The 19,107-nt window shown below is 47.9% G+C and overlaps 1 protein-coding gene across 2 annotated transcripts in view; it reads left to right on the top strand.

The window, feature by feature from the left end:
* The window catches only part of LOC144604626 (RNA-binding protein 38-like), a 38,152-nt gene extending 20,469 nt beyond the window's left edge, over positions 1–17,683 (top strand). For both annotated transcript variants that reach the window (XM_078419246.1, XM_078419247.1), the window contains exon 4: positions 16,316–17,683. In XM_078419246.1, coding sequence (XP_078275372.1) covers positions 16,316–16,610 — 295 coding nt within the window. In that variant the 3' untranslated portion in view covers positions 16,611–17,683. The remainder of the gene's footprint in view (positions 1–16,315) is intronic.
* Positions 17,684–19,107: the final 1,424 nt, after the last annotated feature.

Below are 19,107 nucleotides of genomic sequence, written 5' to 3'. Positions count from 1 at the left end.
TTCCTTGAGATTAATTGGTCCTGCACTCACCCAGACCAACAGAGAGCGTTCCTTTGCACTCTTGACTTGCAGCTCTCTCGGGGGTAAGGATCTGTGCTGTCAGGAGGCGAGTCGCTTGCACAGGGTACCAGCGTACGACGCCTTGTGCAGTCACGGTCTCTCTATGGAGGTGCAGGTAGAAGGCCTGGTCGATGGCGAAGACCAGGAGGTTGATGATGGGGCCTTGGGGAGAGTAATATCACGGAGAGATGGTGCTAACACTCTCATTGGAGAGTGTCATTATGCGGTACCTTGCAGCCTGCTGTCAGTTTTCTTTTTTCTTCTCTCTCTTTTCCTTTTCTTTCTTGGGCCCGGAAGAGGGGCAAGCAGTCGACTTGGGCAGAAATCTCGACTGCCTGCTGCCTGGACCTGCAAATGGCCATCTTGGCCAGGCCCTGGAGCAAACCCCCCCTCCCCCCTCTGTGCCTGTGTTAATATGGGAGTATAATCCTTGAGTGGCTGTGAATACTGGCCTTTCATATGTAAGAGTACCAGTTATTCTACCTGACAGTAGGGACTTTTAATCCAACAAGGCAATAGTGTAAATCCCCCAAGTGCAGACATTTTAAAGTGCAGTGCACAGGCATTTTTTTAAAGCTGAGCGTGGGTGATTTGTAAACTTGATAGTGCATGGTTTTTTAAGCTCAATAGTGTGGGTGTTTTTAAACCCGGCATTGCGTATTGTTAAACCTGACAGCAGAGCCATTTTTTAAGCCTGACAACGCAAATGCTTTAAACCCAACAGTTGCTGTAGTCCATTGAGTGGGTGACTTGTTGAGCTTGTCTGTCATGGGTTGCCACGATGCTGGCTTACCAGCAGAGGGAGAAAAGTTAACTTGCCTGCAGACAAGTACATGTTGGTCTCTCGGTATCAGTTGTCGGAGGTTGTTACAGTGGCGATGAGGTATAGCTGACCTGATGTAGAAACAAGGAACTGCAGATGCTGGTTTACACAGCAGGTCACAAAGTGCTGGAGTAACCCAGCAGGTTAAACAGCATTTCTGGAGAACATGGATAGGTGATGGTTTGGAGCTTTCTTCAGACTAAGGGGGAAAGAATGCTGGATGAGAGAGTGAGAGGAGAACTTCTGAGGCTTATCTTGAGGAGATTTTGCAATGGAGCAGTCAAAACATAGAAAAAAAAGCTACTGCAGATACTGGTTTACACAAAAGGACACATTCTCCAGAGATGTTGATTGACCTACTGACTTACTTCAGCATTTTGATTTAACCTTTAGACTTTAGAGATAAAGTGCAGAAACAGACCCTTTGTCCCATTGCGTCCATGCCGACCTGCAATCACCACGCACGCTAGGAACAATTCACTATTTTTACCAACGCCAATTAATTACAAAAATGTATGCCGTTGGAGTGTGGGAGGAAACCAGAGCACCTGGAGAAAATCTGAGGTCACAGGGAGAATGTACATACTCCGTACAGACAGCGCCCGTAGTCAGGATCGAACCTGGGTCTCTGGTGCTCTAAGGCAGCAACGCTACTGCTGTGCCACCGTGCTGCCCTTGTGCAACTGTGCTGCCCATTGAAGCCAATTGAATGGTAGTCAGTGACAAATGATATTTCAGATAACGGTTCGTCTTACACTGTCAGAGTTTCAGTGAGTTCTGCCTATTTCAGGCTCAGTCCCATTCTCACTGCACACGTTCTGGATTCTTTCATATGTACCGAGGGGGAGCAGCCCCTACTGATGGCTTTCTTTGCACTGAAGTGCCCTTCACACTGGTGGTATCACCAACAGCCGCTGTCACAGGAAGGCTTTGATGTAACTTGGCCTCATTGTCTGTTTCACGGATAAGATCCCAAAGTTACAGAATAACTGACAACCCTGGAGAAGGTCACATCTAGATTGTGGTACTTTGGAATCGGAGTGAAGCAAGCAAAATGGGCAGCAAATAACCACAGACACTGGAAATCAGAAATAAAACAAAAAATGCTGGAAAATCTCAGCAGTTGAGGGCAACATCTGCAGTAAGAGAAAGAGCCAACATTTTGGGGTCTGAACCGTTGTCAGACCTGGGAGAGGTGTCGGTTAGTTTTCAGTAAGAGTGAGAGTGAGGATGAGATGTGGACATGGTTTAACATGCCTAAAATTAACTTTTGTGACATGCTTATGTGGGACAACATTTCACATTGTCAACTTGGCCATCTGGCTGGAAAATTAAAGTCAAGCCTGCCTTTACTGTGGGAGTGAGCAGGTTGATTTGGTGAGGGAGAGCAGGGGGTTACCCACCATGGCCAACTCTTCCTCTTTACTGTTGGGTCTAAGCCAGCTCTTCAATATGAGCCCTTTCCTTTTCATCTGCTTGGACTGGGCAGATCTGGTGCTCGGTTTGCGTCCATGATTGTTGCCCGTTTCCCAGGGGCATTCCAAACACCCTGTCCCAGCTCTGGGACTCTTCACCTGCTTTCTTGCCGGTGAACCTGTGTATGAGAGCTGCGCTTCTTTCATGCAGTGAGGCAGGCCCTGGGTCAGGGAGAAGAGATTGGTCAAAGGGCCACGTTGGAGTGAAGTGACGGATAGTGTCGCAGGGTTTGGCCAGTTACTGACCAGCTCTCGGGCTGAGCACCAAGCACCTGCATGTTAGAGATACAGTGTGGAAACTGAGTCTGCACCAGCCAGCGATCGCCTGTACACTAGTTCTAGCCTACACACTAGGGACAATTTCTAGAAGCCATTTAACCTACAAACCTGCACATCTATGGAATGTAGGAGGCAACCCACGCGGTCATGGAGAATTTTCAAATTCCGTACAGACAGCCCCCTTAGCTAGGTTCAGACCCAGGTCTCTGGCGTTGTAAGGCAGCAGTTCTACCGCTCCACCACTGTGCAGCCAGTGAATCACTGTGCTGCATCTTTTCCACATCCACTGTGTCAAGATGCCTCAAGAGTCTATACGCTTCAATCCCAGTGGATACAAGCCCAACGTCCATTCTCTTGAAGCACCGGATCACAACAGATACCAGTCCAGTAAACCTTTTCTGAGCTACTTGTTCCACACTGACATTGTGGGCCGAAGGGCCTGTTGCTGTCCTGTACTCTTCTATCTACTTCCAATGCTTTTGTATCCTTCCCAAAATAAGGAGACCAATACTGTACAGAGATATGGTCTCACTAATGCTCTCCATAATTGAAGTGTAATCTCCCAACTTGCATTATATTCCCCTTGCAATGAACATCAACCTTTCCTCGTGGCTTGTACCAGTGTGCTCTGCTTTTGGGAATCGTGCCTGGTGATCCCTAGCTACCTCAAGCCTCCGCAGTCTCTCCCTCTTTCACTGACAGACTTTTATTTGATGTTCCACTGCCAGAATGAACAATTCCCCATCTTCCCACACCATCCACCCTTTGGCAGATCTTGCCCATTCATTTAACTTGTCCACATTCCTTTTTGCCTCCTTTTGCCCCCATTACAACTTGCTTTCCAATCTTTCTTCGTGTCCTCTCAATTGCCCCCAATGCCTTCCAGCATGTCAATTATATTCATGATATAAAGGTTGAGGCCCCAATACCAATCTCTGTGATATCTAACTGACTTCATTTTGCAGCCGGAGAAAGTCCTTGCAACAGAATCAAGACCAGTGACGGTCTTGGAGTTGCCCGTCTCTCCCTCTTACTGTTTGCATGATTCATTGAATTGTCACCGCTGTTGTATTGGGAAGTATTCATTCTTCACTTGTTTAAATTATAATGTTCTATTTTTAATTGTCTGCTGTACATAGTGTTGTTACTTGTGAGCAAAGCACCAAGGCAAATTCCTTGTATGTTTACGTACTTGGCTAATAAAATTTATTCAATTCAATTCACAATGAGATAATGGATTAATCTCTCCCTATTGTGCAGTGACGGGTCTGGTAAAATCTGTGCTCTGGTTGTATGTAGAGTATGCTGTTCAATGAAACGACCCAGCCCTAGCCAAATGGATGACAATTTGGCTTGGTGGAAGGAATCTGAGGGTGGTGGAGGAAGGTTGTTATTCAGATTAGAGGTCCCTGACCGGTGGTGTGATGCAGGGATTGGTGCTGGGTCCACTGTTTGTGGGTGGGTGTATGGAACAAGTTCCCAGCGAAAGCTGTCACGGTGGGTACAATTACAATGTTTAAAAGACATTTGGATGCCTTGGTACATAGACGGATAGAAAAGTTAAAGGGATATGAGCTAAACTCTGTCCAACGGGACTAGCTCAGATAAGTATCTTGTTTGGAATGATTCAGATGGGTCAAAGGGCCTGTTTGTGTGATTCTGTGACCTCTGCCCATCCTCCAAAATACTTGTACCGTTGCTCATCTGTTTTAGTATACATAGATTAAAGCAGTCATCTACCTCCCAACTTGTATTACTTGTATTAATAACGCCGTGTTTGCCCTGCCTGTGTAATGTTTGCGCCAATAGGTGCAGGAGTAGGCCATTCGGCCCTTTGAGCCAGCACCGCCATTCAATGTGATCACGGCTGATCATTCTCACTGATGCGTCTGTGAGGGAATCTTCCCCCTCCACACATTGGAGGACGGATTGTAACGGGCTTGGAGGAGCGTGTGACATTTGGCCATGTGCTCCTGTGGGTTCATGGGCTGTCCTCCACAGCCAGCAGTGTACACATGGCTCCCACCAGACCAGCAAGCGGGATATGGGACTGCTGATCTGAGGTACTTTCAGAGTGACCATTGTGGCCTTTACTTGGCAAAACCATACACAACATAGTAAGCTCAGCATGAGAGACCCCACTGGTGGCAGAGCAGTTCTGTGGCGAATGTAGAGGTTTGCTTTTGGACTTGGGACAGGGTCCTTCCTCCTCTGGTCATCGAGATGCCTGATGCCCATCTGTTGACGTGGTTTCTGCTCCTGCACCAAATGAGCTGAAAGTGATCACTGCCCAGTGACTGCCTCTGCTGCACCACTCTCACTGGCACAAAGGTTGCAATAGATTTTATTCTGCTCTTCAATGGGCTATTGTGCTGCCAAGGAAAAATAATGGCTTGTTTTGAAGGTTAGTGTATGTACTGCAGCCGTGTACTGTACAACAGCATACTGCTGAGTAACAGTGTGCCCATTGAAGCCCAGGTTACTGGACTGGAATATCAATATGGATCACATCTCCAGCGTGATGCCTTCCCCCTGCTTTTTACCACCTCTGCTTGCCAGTTCACTCAAGTGTATGGTTCTGTTTCCAGTGTCCACTCGCAAGCAGATCCCAGTCGCCCAACACTTGATTCCTAGGGGCTGATTAAACATCATCCTGACGTCAAACTTCTCGTCTTCCTTCCTGTGCCCTTCATGTAACCTTCCCTTCCTCTCTCCTGAGTCTCTGCCCTTCCCTCCCTCTCTCCTGAGTCTCTGCCGTTCCCTCCATCTCTCCTGAGTCTCTGCCCTTCCCTCCCTCTCTCCTGAGTCTCTGCCGTTCCCTCCATCTCTCCTGAGTCTCTGCCCTTCCCTCCCTCTCTCCTGAGTCTCTGCCCTCCCCTCCCTCTCTCCTGAGTCTCCGCCCTTCCCTCCCTCTCTCCTGAGTCTCTGCCCTTCCCTCCCTCTCTCCTGAGTCTCTGCTGTTCCCTCCATCTCTCCTGAGTCTCTGCCCTTCCCTCCATCTCTCCTGAGTCTCTGCCCTTCCCTCCCTCTCTCCTGAGTCTCTGCCCTTCCCTCCCTCTCTCCTGAGTCTCTGCTGTTCCCTCCATCTCTCCTGAGTCTCTGCCCTTCCCTCCATCTCTCCTGAGTCTCTGCCCTTCCCTCCCTCTCTCCTGAGTCTCTGCTGTTCCCTCCATCTCTCCTGAGTCTCTGCTGTTCCCTCCATCTCTCCTGAGTCTCTGCCCTTCCCTCCCTCTCTCCTGAGTCTCTGCCCTTCCCTCCCTCTCTCCTGAGTCTCTGCCCTCCCTCTCTCCTGTCTCTGCCCTCCCTCCCTCTTTCTGCAGTCTCCCTCCTTCCTCATCTCCTCCCCTCTCTCTCTGTTTCTGTTCCACCTTCTCCCCCTTCCCTGTTTCTGTCCATCTCCTTTTCTCTCTTGTATTTTCCCTTTCTCTCCCCATGTCCTCCCCTGCCACCTCATTTCTGCTCCTTGTCTTTTCCTCTGTCTCTCATCCCCACCCCATCCTCTTCCCCATCTTTTCAATCTCTGCCCTCTCCATTTCTGCCGCCTTCATCCTATCTTTGCAGTCTCCTTCCATGTCTCTGCCCTCCCTCCCTGTATCTATTAGTCCACCGACCTATGTCCAACTCTTGCCACTTTATCGCTGAATTTAATTGCATCATTGACTGTCATGCATTATACCGCCACACTTTAGTCATTGAAATTCCCTACTTAAGCATCTTTGTTCCTGTTTTCCTAATTCTGAGAAGTCCCCAGATACCTAATTTCTCCTTGTATGTTGTTGATTTTTCATGTGTAGGAAGGAACTGCAGATGCTGATTTACAGTGAAGATACACAAATTGCTGGAGTAACTCAGCGGGATAGGCAGCATCTCTGGAGAGAAGGAATAGATGGAATCAGACTGAAGAAGGGTCTTGACCTGAAGAGTCATCCATTCCTTCTTTCCAGACATGCTGCCTGTCCCGCTGAGTTACTCCACCATTTTGTGTCTCTCTTTGTTGATTTTTCATTGCAGGTTCTCCCAATTTCTGGGACATTTTACTACATTTCTCCTTCCCCTCTCGTGAACAATTTCCCAATGAGCTATTCTGAAATCCTTCGCTTCCCTCCCGAGGAAGAAACAACAAGCTTCAAGGAAATTTCTAAACGGCCATTTGTTATGCTTCTCCTTTTTACATGTATGTCCATTCAACCATCCGCTGACCCATTCTGCAAGCGTGTGTGATGGGAACAAGGTACCACCTCAACTGGACCTGCCTCAACTACCTCTGTTCTCTGCACCTCGACTGAAAGAAATATCCTTCATTTCTGGGGGACGGCTGCTTTTTGTACACAGCAGTATTTGTAACTGGAGCTGACTTTATGATTTAGTCTGTGGGGTTTTGTATTTATTAGATGACATGATTTGGAAGGGGTACAAAGGGCTGGAGTAACTCTGGGTCAGGCAGCTTCTCTGGAGAACATGGCTAGGTGACATTTCAGGTTAAGTCCCTTCTTCAGACGAATTCTGAAAAAGGGTCCCGACCCGAAACATTACCTACCCGTATTCACCAGAGATGCTGCCTGATCCACAGAGTTACTCCAGCACTTTGTGTCCTTTTGTGTACACCAGCGTCTGCAGTTCCTTGTTTCTGAATTACGAGTGGGGAAAGTACGGGTTTGGATGCTGGGATGTTCTCAAAGTCCAAGGGGGTGAGACTGGAGCGGCTGGTGGAGCCACTGTCTCGCATGCTCCAGAGACCCAGGTTCAATCCTGACCTGTGGTGTTGTCTATGTGGAGTTTGCATGTTCTCCCTGTGAAGGATGAGAGGAGATCTTATCGAAACGTATAAGATTATTAAGGGATTGGACACGTTAGAGGCAGGAAACATGTTCCCAATGTTGGGGGAGTCCAGATCAAGGGGCCACAGTTTAAGAATAAGTGGTAGGCCATTTAGAACTGAGATGAGGAAAAACTTTTTCAGTCAGAGAGTTGTGAATCTGTGGAATTCTCTGCCTCAGAAGGCAGTGGAGGCCAATCCTCTGAATGCATTCAAGAGAGACCTGATTAGAGCTCTTAAGGATAGCGGAGTCAGGGGGTATGGGGTTGAAGGCAGGAACGGGGTACTGATTGAGAATGATCAGCCATGATCACATTGAATGGCGGTGCTGGCTCGAAGGGCCGAATGTTCTCCTTCTGCACCTATTGTCTATTGTGAACGTGGCTTTCCCCCGGGTGCTCTGGTGTCCTCCCACTTCGCGAGAACCTGCAGCTTGGTCAGTTAATTGGCCTCTGTAAAATGTGTTGAACCTGGGGTGGTGGTGATGAGAATGTGGGGGAGAATTTAAAATATGATATTAAACATAGAAACATGGGAAAAATAGGTGCCGGAGTAGGCCATTCGGCCCCTTTGACAGCACAGCACTGCCATTCAATATGATCATGACTGATCATCTAAAATCAGTACCCCATTCCTGCTTTTTCCCCATATCCCTTGATTAATGGATTATGGCCATAAATGGGTGGTTGGTGGAGACTCGAAGGGCCTGATTCCGTGCTGTGACTATATGATGGAAGCCTATCACCTCAATGGTTTGTGTAGTTGTGATATTTGGTAAACACTATGTGACAGATGAACCATGATGAACAGATGAACTGTGGTGTCTGGACTAATGGCACCTACCCAACACTGGTGACATTCACCTTGTTATCACTGATGTATCAGTAACCCCAATGACCTGCAGTAACCTTGACTTTCAGTTCAACAAGTGACTTTGTCTCTGGGCAGGTTTTGGCGTTTATCAGTTGTTTGGGGTCATCCTCCTTGTATCTGAGCATCAAACTGAACAAGAAGAGTTGTGTTTGCAGCAGCTGGACAATAATCACCCACTGCAGCCACAGGGGCTTTATACCATTTTGCTAGTGCTTCTCTTTCTTGTCCAAGGGAAAGGAACAGGCAGCTTTGAACAGAGATGGATCCAGTTACCAATTTGAGTCATACAGCGTGGAAACATGCCCTTCAGCCCAACTTCCCCACACTGACCAACACACCCCATCTACACTGGTCCTACCTACCCATATCCCTCTAAACCTGTCCAATTCAAGTACCTATCCAAATGTGTTTTAAATGTTGCGATAGGACCTGCCTCAACTACCTCCTTCAGCAGCTCGTTCATTACACCCACCACCTTTTGTGTGAAAAAATAAGTTAGCCCTTCCTGCAAAAATCTTTCGCCCCTCGCCTTAAACCTATGTCCTCTGGTTCTTGATTCCCCTACTCTGGTCAAAAGACTCTGCGCATTTACCTGATCTATTCCTCGTATGATTTTGTACACCTCTATAAGATCATCCCTCATCCTCCTGCGCTTCACGGAATAAAGCTCCAGCCTGCTCAACCTCAGCCTATAGCTCAGGCCCTCAAATCCTGGCAACATTCTCGTACATCTTCTCTGCACCCTTGCAGGACCAGGCAGCATCTCCGGAGAGAAGGAATAGGAAACGTTTCGGGTCAAGACCCTTCTTCTGAAGAAGGGTCTCGACCCGAAACATCACCCATTCCTTCTCTACAGAGATGCTGCCTGTCATGCTCAGTTACTCCAGCATTTTGTGTCTATCTTTGGTGTAAGCAAGCATCTGCAGTTCCTTTCTACACATTTCTCTGCATCCTTTTCAGCTTGACAGCATCATTCCCATAACATGGTGCCCAAAACTGAGCGCAATACTCTAAACCTCCCTATAATTTTGAGCTGTGGTTTTGGGCGGTCGGTGGATCTTGAGTGGAGTGTGGATGTGTCTGTTGTTGTCACCAGACCTAGGAAGGGGACAGAAGCAGCTGGCATCTTGCATCTGCTTTAATCCACTTATCGTGTCAAGTGGAAAGATTCCCCGCGGTCCCTTTGACAGCTGCCACTCTCTGGATAGACAACACCTTGTATGGCTCTGCAGACCAAAGCACCCCCTTGTTCCCTGGGCTGCTGTACAGCGCAGGGCCGCTCTGGAAGGTTTCCAACGAGCTGCTGTAAATAGCATCTGAGAGGCTGTGAACGGGTCTGACTCTGCCCTCGGCATCCCAAGGTCACGGTGTCCCTGCGGAACTCGGCTGCTCGCTGAGGGGAGGGGCAGGCTGGAGGGACTGAGTTAAGCAACCAGCACGTGAGGCCAGCTTCAGGATAAACGGGGTGCCTCACAGCAGGGAGCTGCTTTGGGTATCACATGTTTACAAAGTGATACCTAATACCTTGTTTACATTGGTTTAAAGTTGGGCCATCCCGTGAGGTTAGACTAAAAATGCTGGAGTCACTCAGCGGGAAAAACAGCATCTATGGAGAGAAGGAATGGGAGACGTTTCTGGTCGAGACCCTTCTTCTCTGTGGTTCTGTTCAGGATTCTGGTCAACAAGCTCCGGTCGTCTTGCGGTCAGAGAAAGGTCCCTAACCCGAATCGTTGACTGGCATTTCTTTCCACAGATGCTGGTTGCTTGGCTGCGTTCTTCCGGCATCTCCCAGGTGTTTAGGTTTTTTTTCGTTTAGAGATACAGCGTGGAAGCTGTCCCTTCGGCCCACTGAGTCTGCACCGACCAGCGATCCCCGCACATTAACATTATCTTACACATACTCGGGACGATTTACCTACAAACCTGTACGTCTTTGGAGTGTGGGAGGAAACTGAAGATCTCGGACAAAACCCACCCGGTCAAGGGGTGAACGTACAAACTCTGTACAGACAAGCACCCATAGTCCGGGTCTCCGGCACTGCAAGCACTGTAAGGCAGCAACTCTACCACTGTGCTGTGTGGTGTGGTGCGGTGCTTTCAGCTCCTCTTGTTCACTGTGAGAGGGCCATAGAAGGTTTCTCCTGCGTTGTTCTGCACCTCTGCCCCATGTTTTGCCCTGTGTTTGGTGTGGAGGTGAAGCCGGTGTCTGAGTGCAGGAAGCAGTGAGGGATTAGCGACGGAGCGCCAGCTCTGTGGAACTTGTCAAGAACTTGTTAACCATTTTGGTTCATCCCATCTGCTTCAAGATGCCATCATGTATCATATACCTGTACACTGTGGGTAGCTCGATTGTAATGAGGAATTGTTTTTCCGCTGACTGGTTAGCACTCAACAAAAGCTTTTCACTGTAGCTCGGTACATGAGGCAATAAACTAAACTGAAAGATGGAGCAGGTTTTCCCTCTAACCTGTAGGCAGCTAATTATCGAGTGAGATTTCAAGGGTAGGATAGTTGTGACTGGACAAGGAGTTGTACTGTATCGGGTGAAAACATAAGAACGCAAGCAAATTGTGAGGCGGTCTCCTTCTCGCTGTCTCACGGTGTACTGTGAGTGCGCTTGGATATTATCAATTTGGTGGGACTAACATGTGGGACTCAGTTCCCCACTGCCCTCAGTTCCCCACTGCCCTCAGTTCCCCACTGCCCTCAGTTCCCCACTGCCCTGACCATGGTCTCTTTGCTGAGCCGCTGCCCGAACTGAAAGAAGTTCAACGTCTTGGTCTGTTTATTAAGTTACGTGTCAATTGAACGAAGCCCACTGGAGTACAAAGACCAGTGAAGAGTACTTTGAAGAATGAGGAAGTTGTGGAGCACCAAAGGGGAATTTAGGGGAATCACTGTTGAATTATAGGAAAAAATAGTGAATTAATTGAAAGTTGCCTTTGTTTCAAACTGAGTTGGTCCCCTGTAAAGTTAGAATGAAGACACACTTATGAATATATCTGATTTTAATTGTCTTTAAAATTGAGAGTGTACAGAGTTGAGGAGGGGAGAAAACAAACTTCTGAAGAAGCAAAAAGCCGGAGAGTTTGTGCAGCTCTGGAATAGTGAAGAGAGGGGAGACTGTAGCCAAGGAGTTCATCTGTGTGGTGAAAGGGAAGGACGGGCATTTTGTGTCAGACCCAACAATGCCATGTGATACTTGTGAGGTATTTGCCCTGTACTGGGACAGCTGATTAACTCCAGTAACAGCAACTTCTATCACTCCACAACAAGGGTATCATTCTGTCCCCCAGTGAGGCAGGTCACACGTGCGGCTAATGTTATACATGCACTGGATTAAACTCTCGTGTGTTGCAGCTCAGAACTTATTTCCCCTCTTTGAAACAGATATATGAATATTTGTCACCTGTTTATATTGTCACAAGAGATTCGGCCTGTTTATTGACTGCCGAAGTCGATTCTGCTTCCTCAGCTGTGCACAGATATATGCTGTTGTATTAGTTCATTGAAATGAAGAACTTGCAGCGTCTTGGCCTAACTCGAGCTGTTCCCTGACCCATTAACAGTATTGATACCAACCCTGGTGTTGATTCAATGCCCTTCATCGCCTGAGCATCTCCACTCTGTCACTGGCTGTGATAGAAACATAGAAAATAGGTGCAGGAGTAGGCCATTCGGCCCTTCGAGCCTGCACCGCCATTCAATATGATCATGGCTGATCATCCAGCTCAGTAACCTGTACCTGCCTTCTCTCCATACCCCCTGATCCCTTTAGCCACAAGGGCCACATCTAACTCCCTCTTAAATATAGCCAATGAACTGGCCTCAACTACCTTCTGTGGCAGAGAATTCCACAGACTCATCACTCTCTGTGTGAAGAAATGTTTTCTCATCTCGGTCCTAAAAGACTTCCCCCTTATCCTTAAGCTGTGACCCCTGGTTCTGGACTTCCCCAACATCGGGAACAATCTTCCCGCATCTAGCCTGTCCAACCCCTTAAGAATTTTATATGTTTCAATAAGATCCCCCCTCAGTCTTCTAAATTCCAGCGAGTATAAGCCTAGTCTATCCAGTCTTTCTTCATATGAAAGTCCTGCCATCCCAGGGATCAATCTGGTGAACCTTCTCTGTACTCCCTCTAAGGCTAGAATGTCTTTCCTCAGATTAGGAGACCAAAACTGTACACAATACTCCAGGTGCGGTCTCACCAAGGCCCTGTACAACTGCAGCAGAACCTCCCTGCTCCTAAACTCAAATCCTCTTGCTATGAATGCTAACATACCATTCGCTTTCTTCACTGCCTGCTGCACCTGCACGCTTGCTTTCAATGACTGGTGCACCATGACACCCAGGTCACGTTGCATCTCCCCTTTTCCTAATTGGCCACCATTCAGGTAATACTCTGCTTTCCTGTTCTTGCCGCCAAAGTGGATAACCTCACATGATCATCTGATTGGCATGGAGACTTCTGACGCAGATGTGTACCAGAGACTTGGGTTACTGTGTCCAGGTCTCCAGGCTGTCTCCTACTTGCTCAGTGGTTTGGTGACCAACTCTCCCACTCAGTCACGTTTACTTTCCCTCGCCTTTGGCATTGTCCTTAGCTGCAATTCTCCTCGGTTTAATAGACAATTTATGAGGTCACGGTGAGAGCATCGTTGATTATATTTTGCTTTGGTAAATGACTTGCACAGATCTAATCATTGCGTGACAGGGCAGCTGGCAACCTCTGTGTCCTGCTGCTTTAGGGCCCTTGAATAGCAACAACTGTGTGAGCAAGGCCAAGTTTACGACTTGAAGAAAAAAGGCTGTTCCCACTAGGGAACAAGTGAGGGAATTTCTTCTCAGTCAGCTGCGGTTTTCTCAGATGATAGACACAAAATGCTGGAGTAACTCAGCAGGACAGGCTGCATCTCTGAAGAGAAGGTATGGGTTTCAGATCAAGGCCCTTCTTCGGACTGGGAGTCACGGGAGAGGGAAACGAGAGATGTGGAAGGGCAAGGTGTGAAAAACAAGAGACCTAAGGGGACGAAGGTCAAGGAAAATGTAGAATAGATCAGTGTAGGCTAGGGGAAGGTGACAACGAAGCATACAGGGGTAAAATGTAATCAGGGGGACAGTCAGACTGGTCAGAAAACTAGGAAGGGGGAGGGATGGAGAAAGGGGGAATGCAAGGCAAACTTGAAGTTAGAGAAGTCAATATTCATACCGCTGGGTTGTAAGTTGCCCAAGTGAAATATGAGCTGCTGTTCCTCCAATTTGTGTTGGCCCTCACTCTGACGTGGGGGAGGCCCAGGACAGGAAGGTCGGCTCACTTCTGCTAAGAGCACATGAAGCACATAGTGTAGGCTACACCCACCCATCATCAGTAGCTGATAATAGTCTATGAACTGCATGGCACGAGTGATATCAGGTGCTGCAGGGGCCAGACGGGTTTTGCTGCTTGGATTGCCCTTGCATTGATTAAATGCTTTCTATTGCGCGTCGTCAATTGTGTTTCTCCCCTTCCAGAAATGCTACAAAAGTGTTGGCAGTGTGGCATGATACTGGAATAATGAGGAATTCAAAGGAACCAGAGCTGCACACCATTCCTCTGTTTGATTGGCCTTTACATTATCATCAGCCAAGTCTGTTATCATCTGGAATAGGAATACTTTATTGTCACATGTGACTAAGCACAGTGAAATTCTTTACTTGCATACCCAATGTACAAATAGCGGTCACATACAGCACACCTTCTCCAACCTCATCTATTGTATCCGCTGTTCCAGGTGTCAACTTCTCTACATCGGCGAGACCAAGCGCAGGCTCGGCGATCGTTTCGCTCAACACCTCCGCTCAGTCCGCCTTAACCAACCTGATCTCCCGGTGACTCAGCACTTCAACTCCCCCTCCCATTCCCAATCTGACCTCTCTGTCCTGGGCCTCCTCCAGTGTCGTAGTGAGGCCTAGCGCAAATTGGAGGAACAGCACCTCATATTTCGCTTGGGTAGTTTACACCCCAGTGGTATGAACATTGACTTCTCTAACTTCAGATAGTTCCTCTGTCCCTCTCTTTCCCTTCCCAGTTCTCCCACTGTTCTTCCTGTCTCCTATTACATCCTATCTTTGTCCCGCCCCCTCCCCTGACATCAGTCTGAAGAAGGGTCTCGACCCGAAACGTCACCCATTCCTTCTGTCCAGAGATGCTGCCTGACCTGCTGTTACTCCAGCATTTTGTGTCTACCTTTGACAAAATTACAAAGCATGTCGGCTCCCCCTCTTGTTCCCCCCACCAACAGCAGTTCCCTCCAGGCTGGGTCCCCATTGTCATTTGTTCCCCCCCCCCCCCCCCCCCCATTGTCCATTGTTTTTCCCCACCTCCCTCACAGCGGTCCCCCCATGCTCTCGTTGACCGTGGGTCGACCCGTGAGGCTTCACCACCGCCGAGGCCCCATCATCACGAGGCTTCACCGCTGTCGAGACTTCACCTCCAACAACCCGAGGTTTAAGTTTATTATTGTCCCCCGTGCAGAGGTACAGTGAAAAGCTATCCAGTCAGATCCCCAATACTTGAATATAATCGAGTCAAACTCAAGTGGACAACGCCCCAGGTAGATTGCTCCAATTTCATGTTGAGATGGTGAACATAGGCACAAAATGCTGGTGTTACTCAGGGGGACAGGCAGCATCTCTGGAGAGAAGGAATGGGTGATGTAGCAGGTCGAGACCCTTCTTCAGACTGAGAGTCGGGAAAGAGAGACATAGAAATATGGACGGGTAAGGTGTGAAAACGACAAAGGGGACGATGGTTTAGGAAAATGTAGAATGGTTCATTGGTAGCTGGGGGGGAGGGGAGGTGACAACGAGGCATAGAATCAGTAAAATGTAGTCAGGAGGACAGTGAAACTAGTCGGAGAACTAGGGTGGGGGAGGGATGGGGAAAGGGAAAGCAAGGATTACTCGAAGTTAGAGAAATAAATATTCATACCGAAGATAGATACAAAAAGCTGGGGTAACTGCGGGCCAGGCAGCATCTTTGGAGAGAAAGAATGGGTGACGCTTTGGGCCGAGACCCTTCCTCAGACTCCTAAATATTCATACCGCTGTGTTGCAAACTGCCCTTGATGAACTCCCTTCACTCCTTCCCACAGAACATGCGGCTTTTTATCTGAACCAGTTGTAACGATAGTCTTCATTGAATGGACTTGTAAGTGTCCTGCAGAATCTTGCCCAGTCTGAACTGGAAATGTCTGGCAAGTCCCGAGGTTGTGACAGGCGGTTATATAAATGCAAATTGGTTATTTTTGTAACTGGGAAGACAATTCTGAGGCAGAATGAAAATTTAAAATTATGTTTTTAAAAAGTTGGAATTTGGAATTGCGAGACAAGGACAGAAAATTGTGTCAATCCTCAGCAGGTCAGTCGGCATCTGCAGAGAGAGAAGCGGAATAGATGTCTCAGGCCATCGTCTTGAGACTGTGACCCTGATTTTGTTTCAGAAGTCCATCATCTGCAGTATTATTCTTTTATAAAAAGTTACTGGGGATGAAAAACACAAAGTGCTGGAGGAACTGAGCGGGTAAAGGTAGCATCTGTGTCGAGAATCAACAGGTTGGACCCCTTCTTCACCCTTTATTGGCTGAAGAAGGGGGTCCAACACAAAACATTCCCTCCACAGATGCTGCCTGACACGCTGAGTACCTCCTGCATTTTGTGCGTTTGCTCAAGATTCCAGCATCTCCAGTTCCTTGTGTTCCCAGTAATGCAGTTGATTGTACGTCTGAAGTCTGAAGAAGGGTTCCAACCCCAAATGTCCCCCATCCTTTCTCTCCAGAGATGCTGCCTGACCAGCTGAATTACTCCAGCATGATGTATCTATGTGCAGTTAATTATATTCGGGTTCACGCAGCTAAAAATGTTTCCCTTTGAGTAGTTTGTTCCATTTGCTTTCCTTTCTTGTTTCTCTCCACCGCAGTGCTAACTTTGTGCCGCTCTGATTCACAGGCTCTCTTCCCAGTACCTGTACCCACAGGCGATCATGCAGCCAGGAGTATTGCTGCCAGCTCAGCTGCAATCGATGTCCTCTCCCTTCATTGACTACGCTGCCTCGGCCACCTACACGCAGTACGCCGCCTATGAGCAGTACCCGTACGGCTTCTCGCCTGCCGCCGGCTACCTGGGGTTCGGCTACTCCGCTTTGCCACAGCCGGTGGCCCCGGCCAGCCCCACCTCCGCTGCCGCCGCCGCCGCATTCATCCAGTACCCCGCGCAGTCCCTGCAGCCCGACCGCCTGCAGTGAAGCGAAACGCAGCCAGGGAGGCAGCATCCCGTTTGCAGGCAGGACGACCATCCGCTCGGGACTGAAGTGGAAGGACACGCGGGTGATTCATGGGACTTTGCTATCGGATCTTTGAGCAGCTGAACGTGGAGAGCTGCTTCAAGTATTAACAGGGATGGGGGGCAGACTGACACATGTGCTGCAGAGACGGCTCTGGCCTCTCTCCCTCTAACCGCTGGAAGGAAATGCCTCCAAACTGAAACTGATCACGCCAGCAATGCAGCTAACTCTCTCTCTGGTCCTCTCCCCCCTCTTCCTGCCTTTCTGTTTACCCCTGTGCCTTCCCCAGTTACACATCGTACCCTCATCCCCACGTCTTGAGTAGCAAATTGTAAGGTATGAGCTGCAGCAGAACAATGCAGGGTGTTTAGAAAAACACACACACTCGCTAAATGCTATTTTTGATGTATAAAAACGTATTATTTATCAACACCTTATCGAGAGGATAAATTATGACTACTTTTTCATATTTATTGCGATGAGCAATGCTCAAAAATGGGGAAAGAGGAAGAAACGTTTAGTTGTTCAGCTACAATTGTATAAATTATTCTTCGTAGACTACAAAACTAATAGGTCGCTATTAATTAATTTCAATATGCAAAAAAAAAAAACTTGGAAGGGAAGCAATATTTCTGTAGTCAGAACACTGTTCTATTTTCTTAATTTTGTAATTAATCTTAAAATCATCTCAACTTGGGTATATATTTTTTCAAAAGCTAATTATCTGTGAAAAGGTCAGTAATTTTTAATGATCGCTGTATGTGATATCCTACAAGGTACTGAAACTACTTGTTTTTAAGATGATCTGCTACATGGAGAAGCAACGTGACCGGAAGTTTCAAATTGGATATCGAATATTTTAAATCCATCTGGAATGAATGAGATATTTTAAGTTATAAATGCAATTTTTAATTTTTTAAAAAAGGTTTTTTAAAAAATCAGAATTATTTTAGGCTCAAAGCTACAATTGTATAACAGCGTTCTTATTGAACTGTAGCTGGTATTGGGAGAAATGTTTTCAATGTAATATTAAAGGAGCATAAAATATAAAAATGGCTGTTCCTTCTGATGCTGTTTCAGTAGCTGGAAGGTGGATTGGAGCTCTGGGCTCCTGCCTCCTGCTACAGTGAGAATGCAGAGGGACCTGCCTGTTAATTCCTCTTCAAATATAGACACCAAGTGCTGGAGTAACTGAGCGGGATAGGCAGCATCTCGGGAGAGAAGTTGTGGGTCAAGACTTCAGACCATGCATCTGCAGTTTCTTCCGACACACCTCGCCAACTCAACCCTGCATTGTGCAGGCACTCTCTGGACTTTCCCATGCCCTGCTCTGCAGAATGAAGTTGTGCCAACCTTCTACCACAGATAACAGTCTTCAGTCAAAGATCCTTGGAATTTCCATCATTCAAAGAGAGCACAGCTGATTTGCTCTGGCCTCCATTCCTCTGATTTAACTGTGTCCCTGATTATCCTACCAGGAATGCTGAAACCCACCCCCCCAATTTGCAGTCTTCCAAAGGATCTTGCTGGTCATTGTCTGGACAAAATGCTTCCTGATATTATTCCTGTGCGACTCATCTCAGATTTCACCGTATGTCTTCACGGCTGATAATCCAACAGAGGAAATAATTCCGCCGTGTCCACGCCAGCAGAGGCTTTGCACAATCTTTGTGCAACCTTCCTCGGATCATGTTTGGATCTGCTTGGATGGACGGCACGGTGGCGCAGCGGTAGAGTTGCTGCCTTACAGCGCCTGAGCCATGGGTTGGATTCTGACTACGAGTGCTGTCTGTACGGAGTTTGCACGTTCCCGTTGTGACCGCGTGGGTTTTCTCTGGGTGTTCCAGTTTCTTTCCACACTTACAAGACGGACGGGTTTGTAAGTTAATTGGCCTCTGTAAATTGAGCCAAGAATGCGTGATAGAACAGGTGCATGAGTGATTGTTGGTCGGCACGGAATCGGTGGGCCGAAGGGCTGTTTGCGCACTGTATCTCTAAACTAAACTAAATCAGCCCAGTCTTGAGTATCAGCCAGAATTATGCAGTCAGTTCTCATAAGGTTATCCTTCTATACGCCAGGTTGTTTCAAGATATCCTTGGCAACTGCAGCACTCCATATGAGGGGAGGCCATGGTTGAGCAGAGTGCCCTGGTTCACTGGCCTCCCTCCTTAGTGGTAGCTTACGACCCAGTGTGTGATACTCTGCTTGGCCAAGCCCTGCCTGACCTTCACGATCCCACTGATAGCAATGTGATGAGGACTGGGAAATCTGACGGATCACAATCAGCTGGGATACCAGGCAGAACACTGTGGGTGGATCTTGCATAATGCAGAAGGATGACAGGGCAGTGCTTGGATGGATGCAGATGGTAACTGCTGTGAGGATCATAAGGAGGCACTTGGCCAACTCACAGCCTGGCATCTACATGGTCTAGGAGGCTGCTTAATACACCAGGAG

This window comes from Rhinoraja longicauda, chromosome 22 (genome assembly GCF_053455715.1).
Source record: "Rhinoraja longicauda isolate Sanriku21f chromosome 22, sRhiLon1.1, whole genome shotgun sequence".
NCBI classification, from domain to species: domain Eukaryota; kingdom Metazoa; phylum Chordata; class Chondrichthyes; order Rajiformes; family Arhynchobatidae; genus Rhinoraja; species Rhinoraja longicauda.
This window is presented reverse-complemented; position numbering and strand designations above follow the sequence as displayed.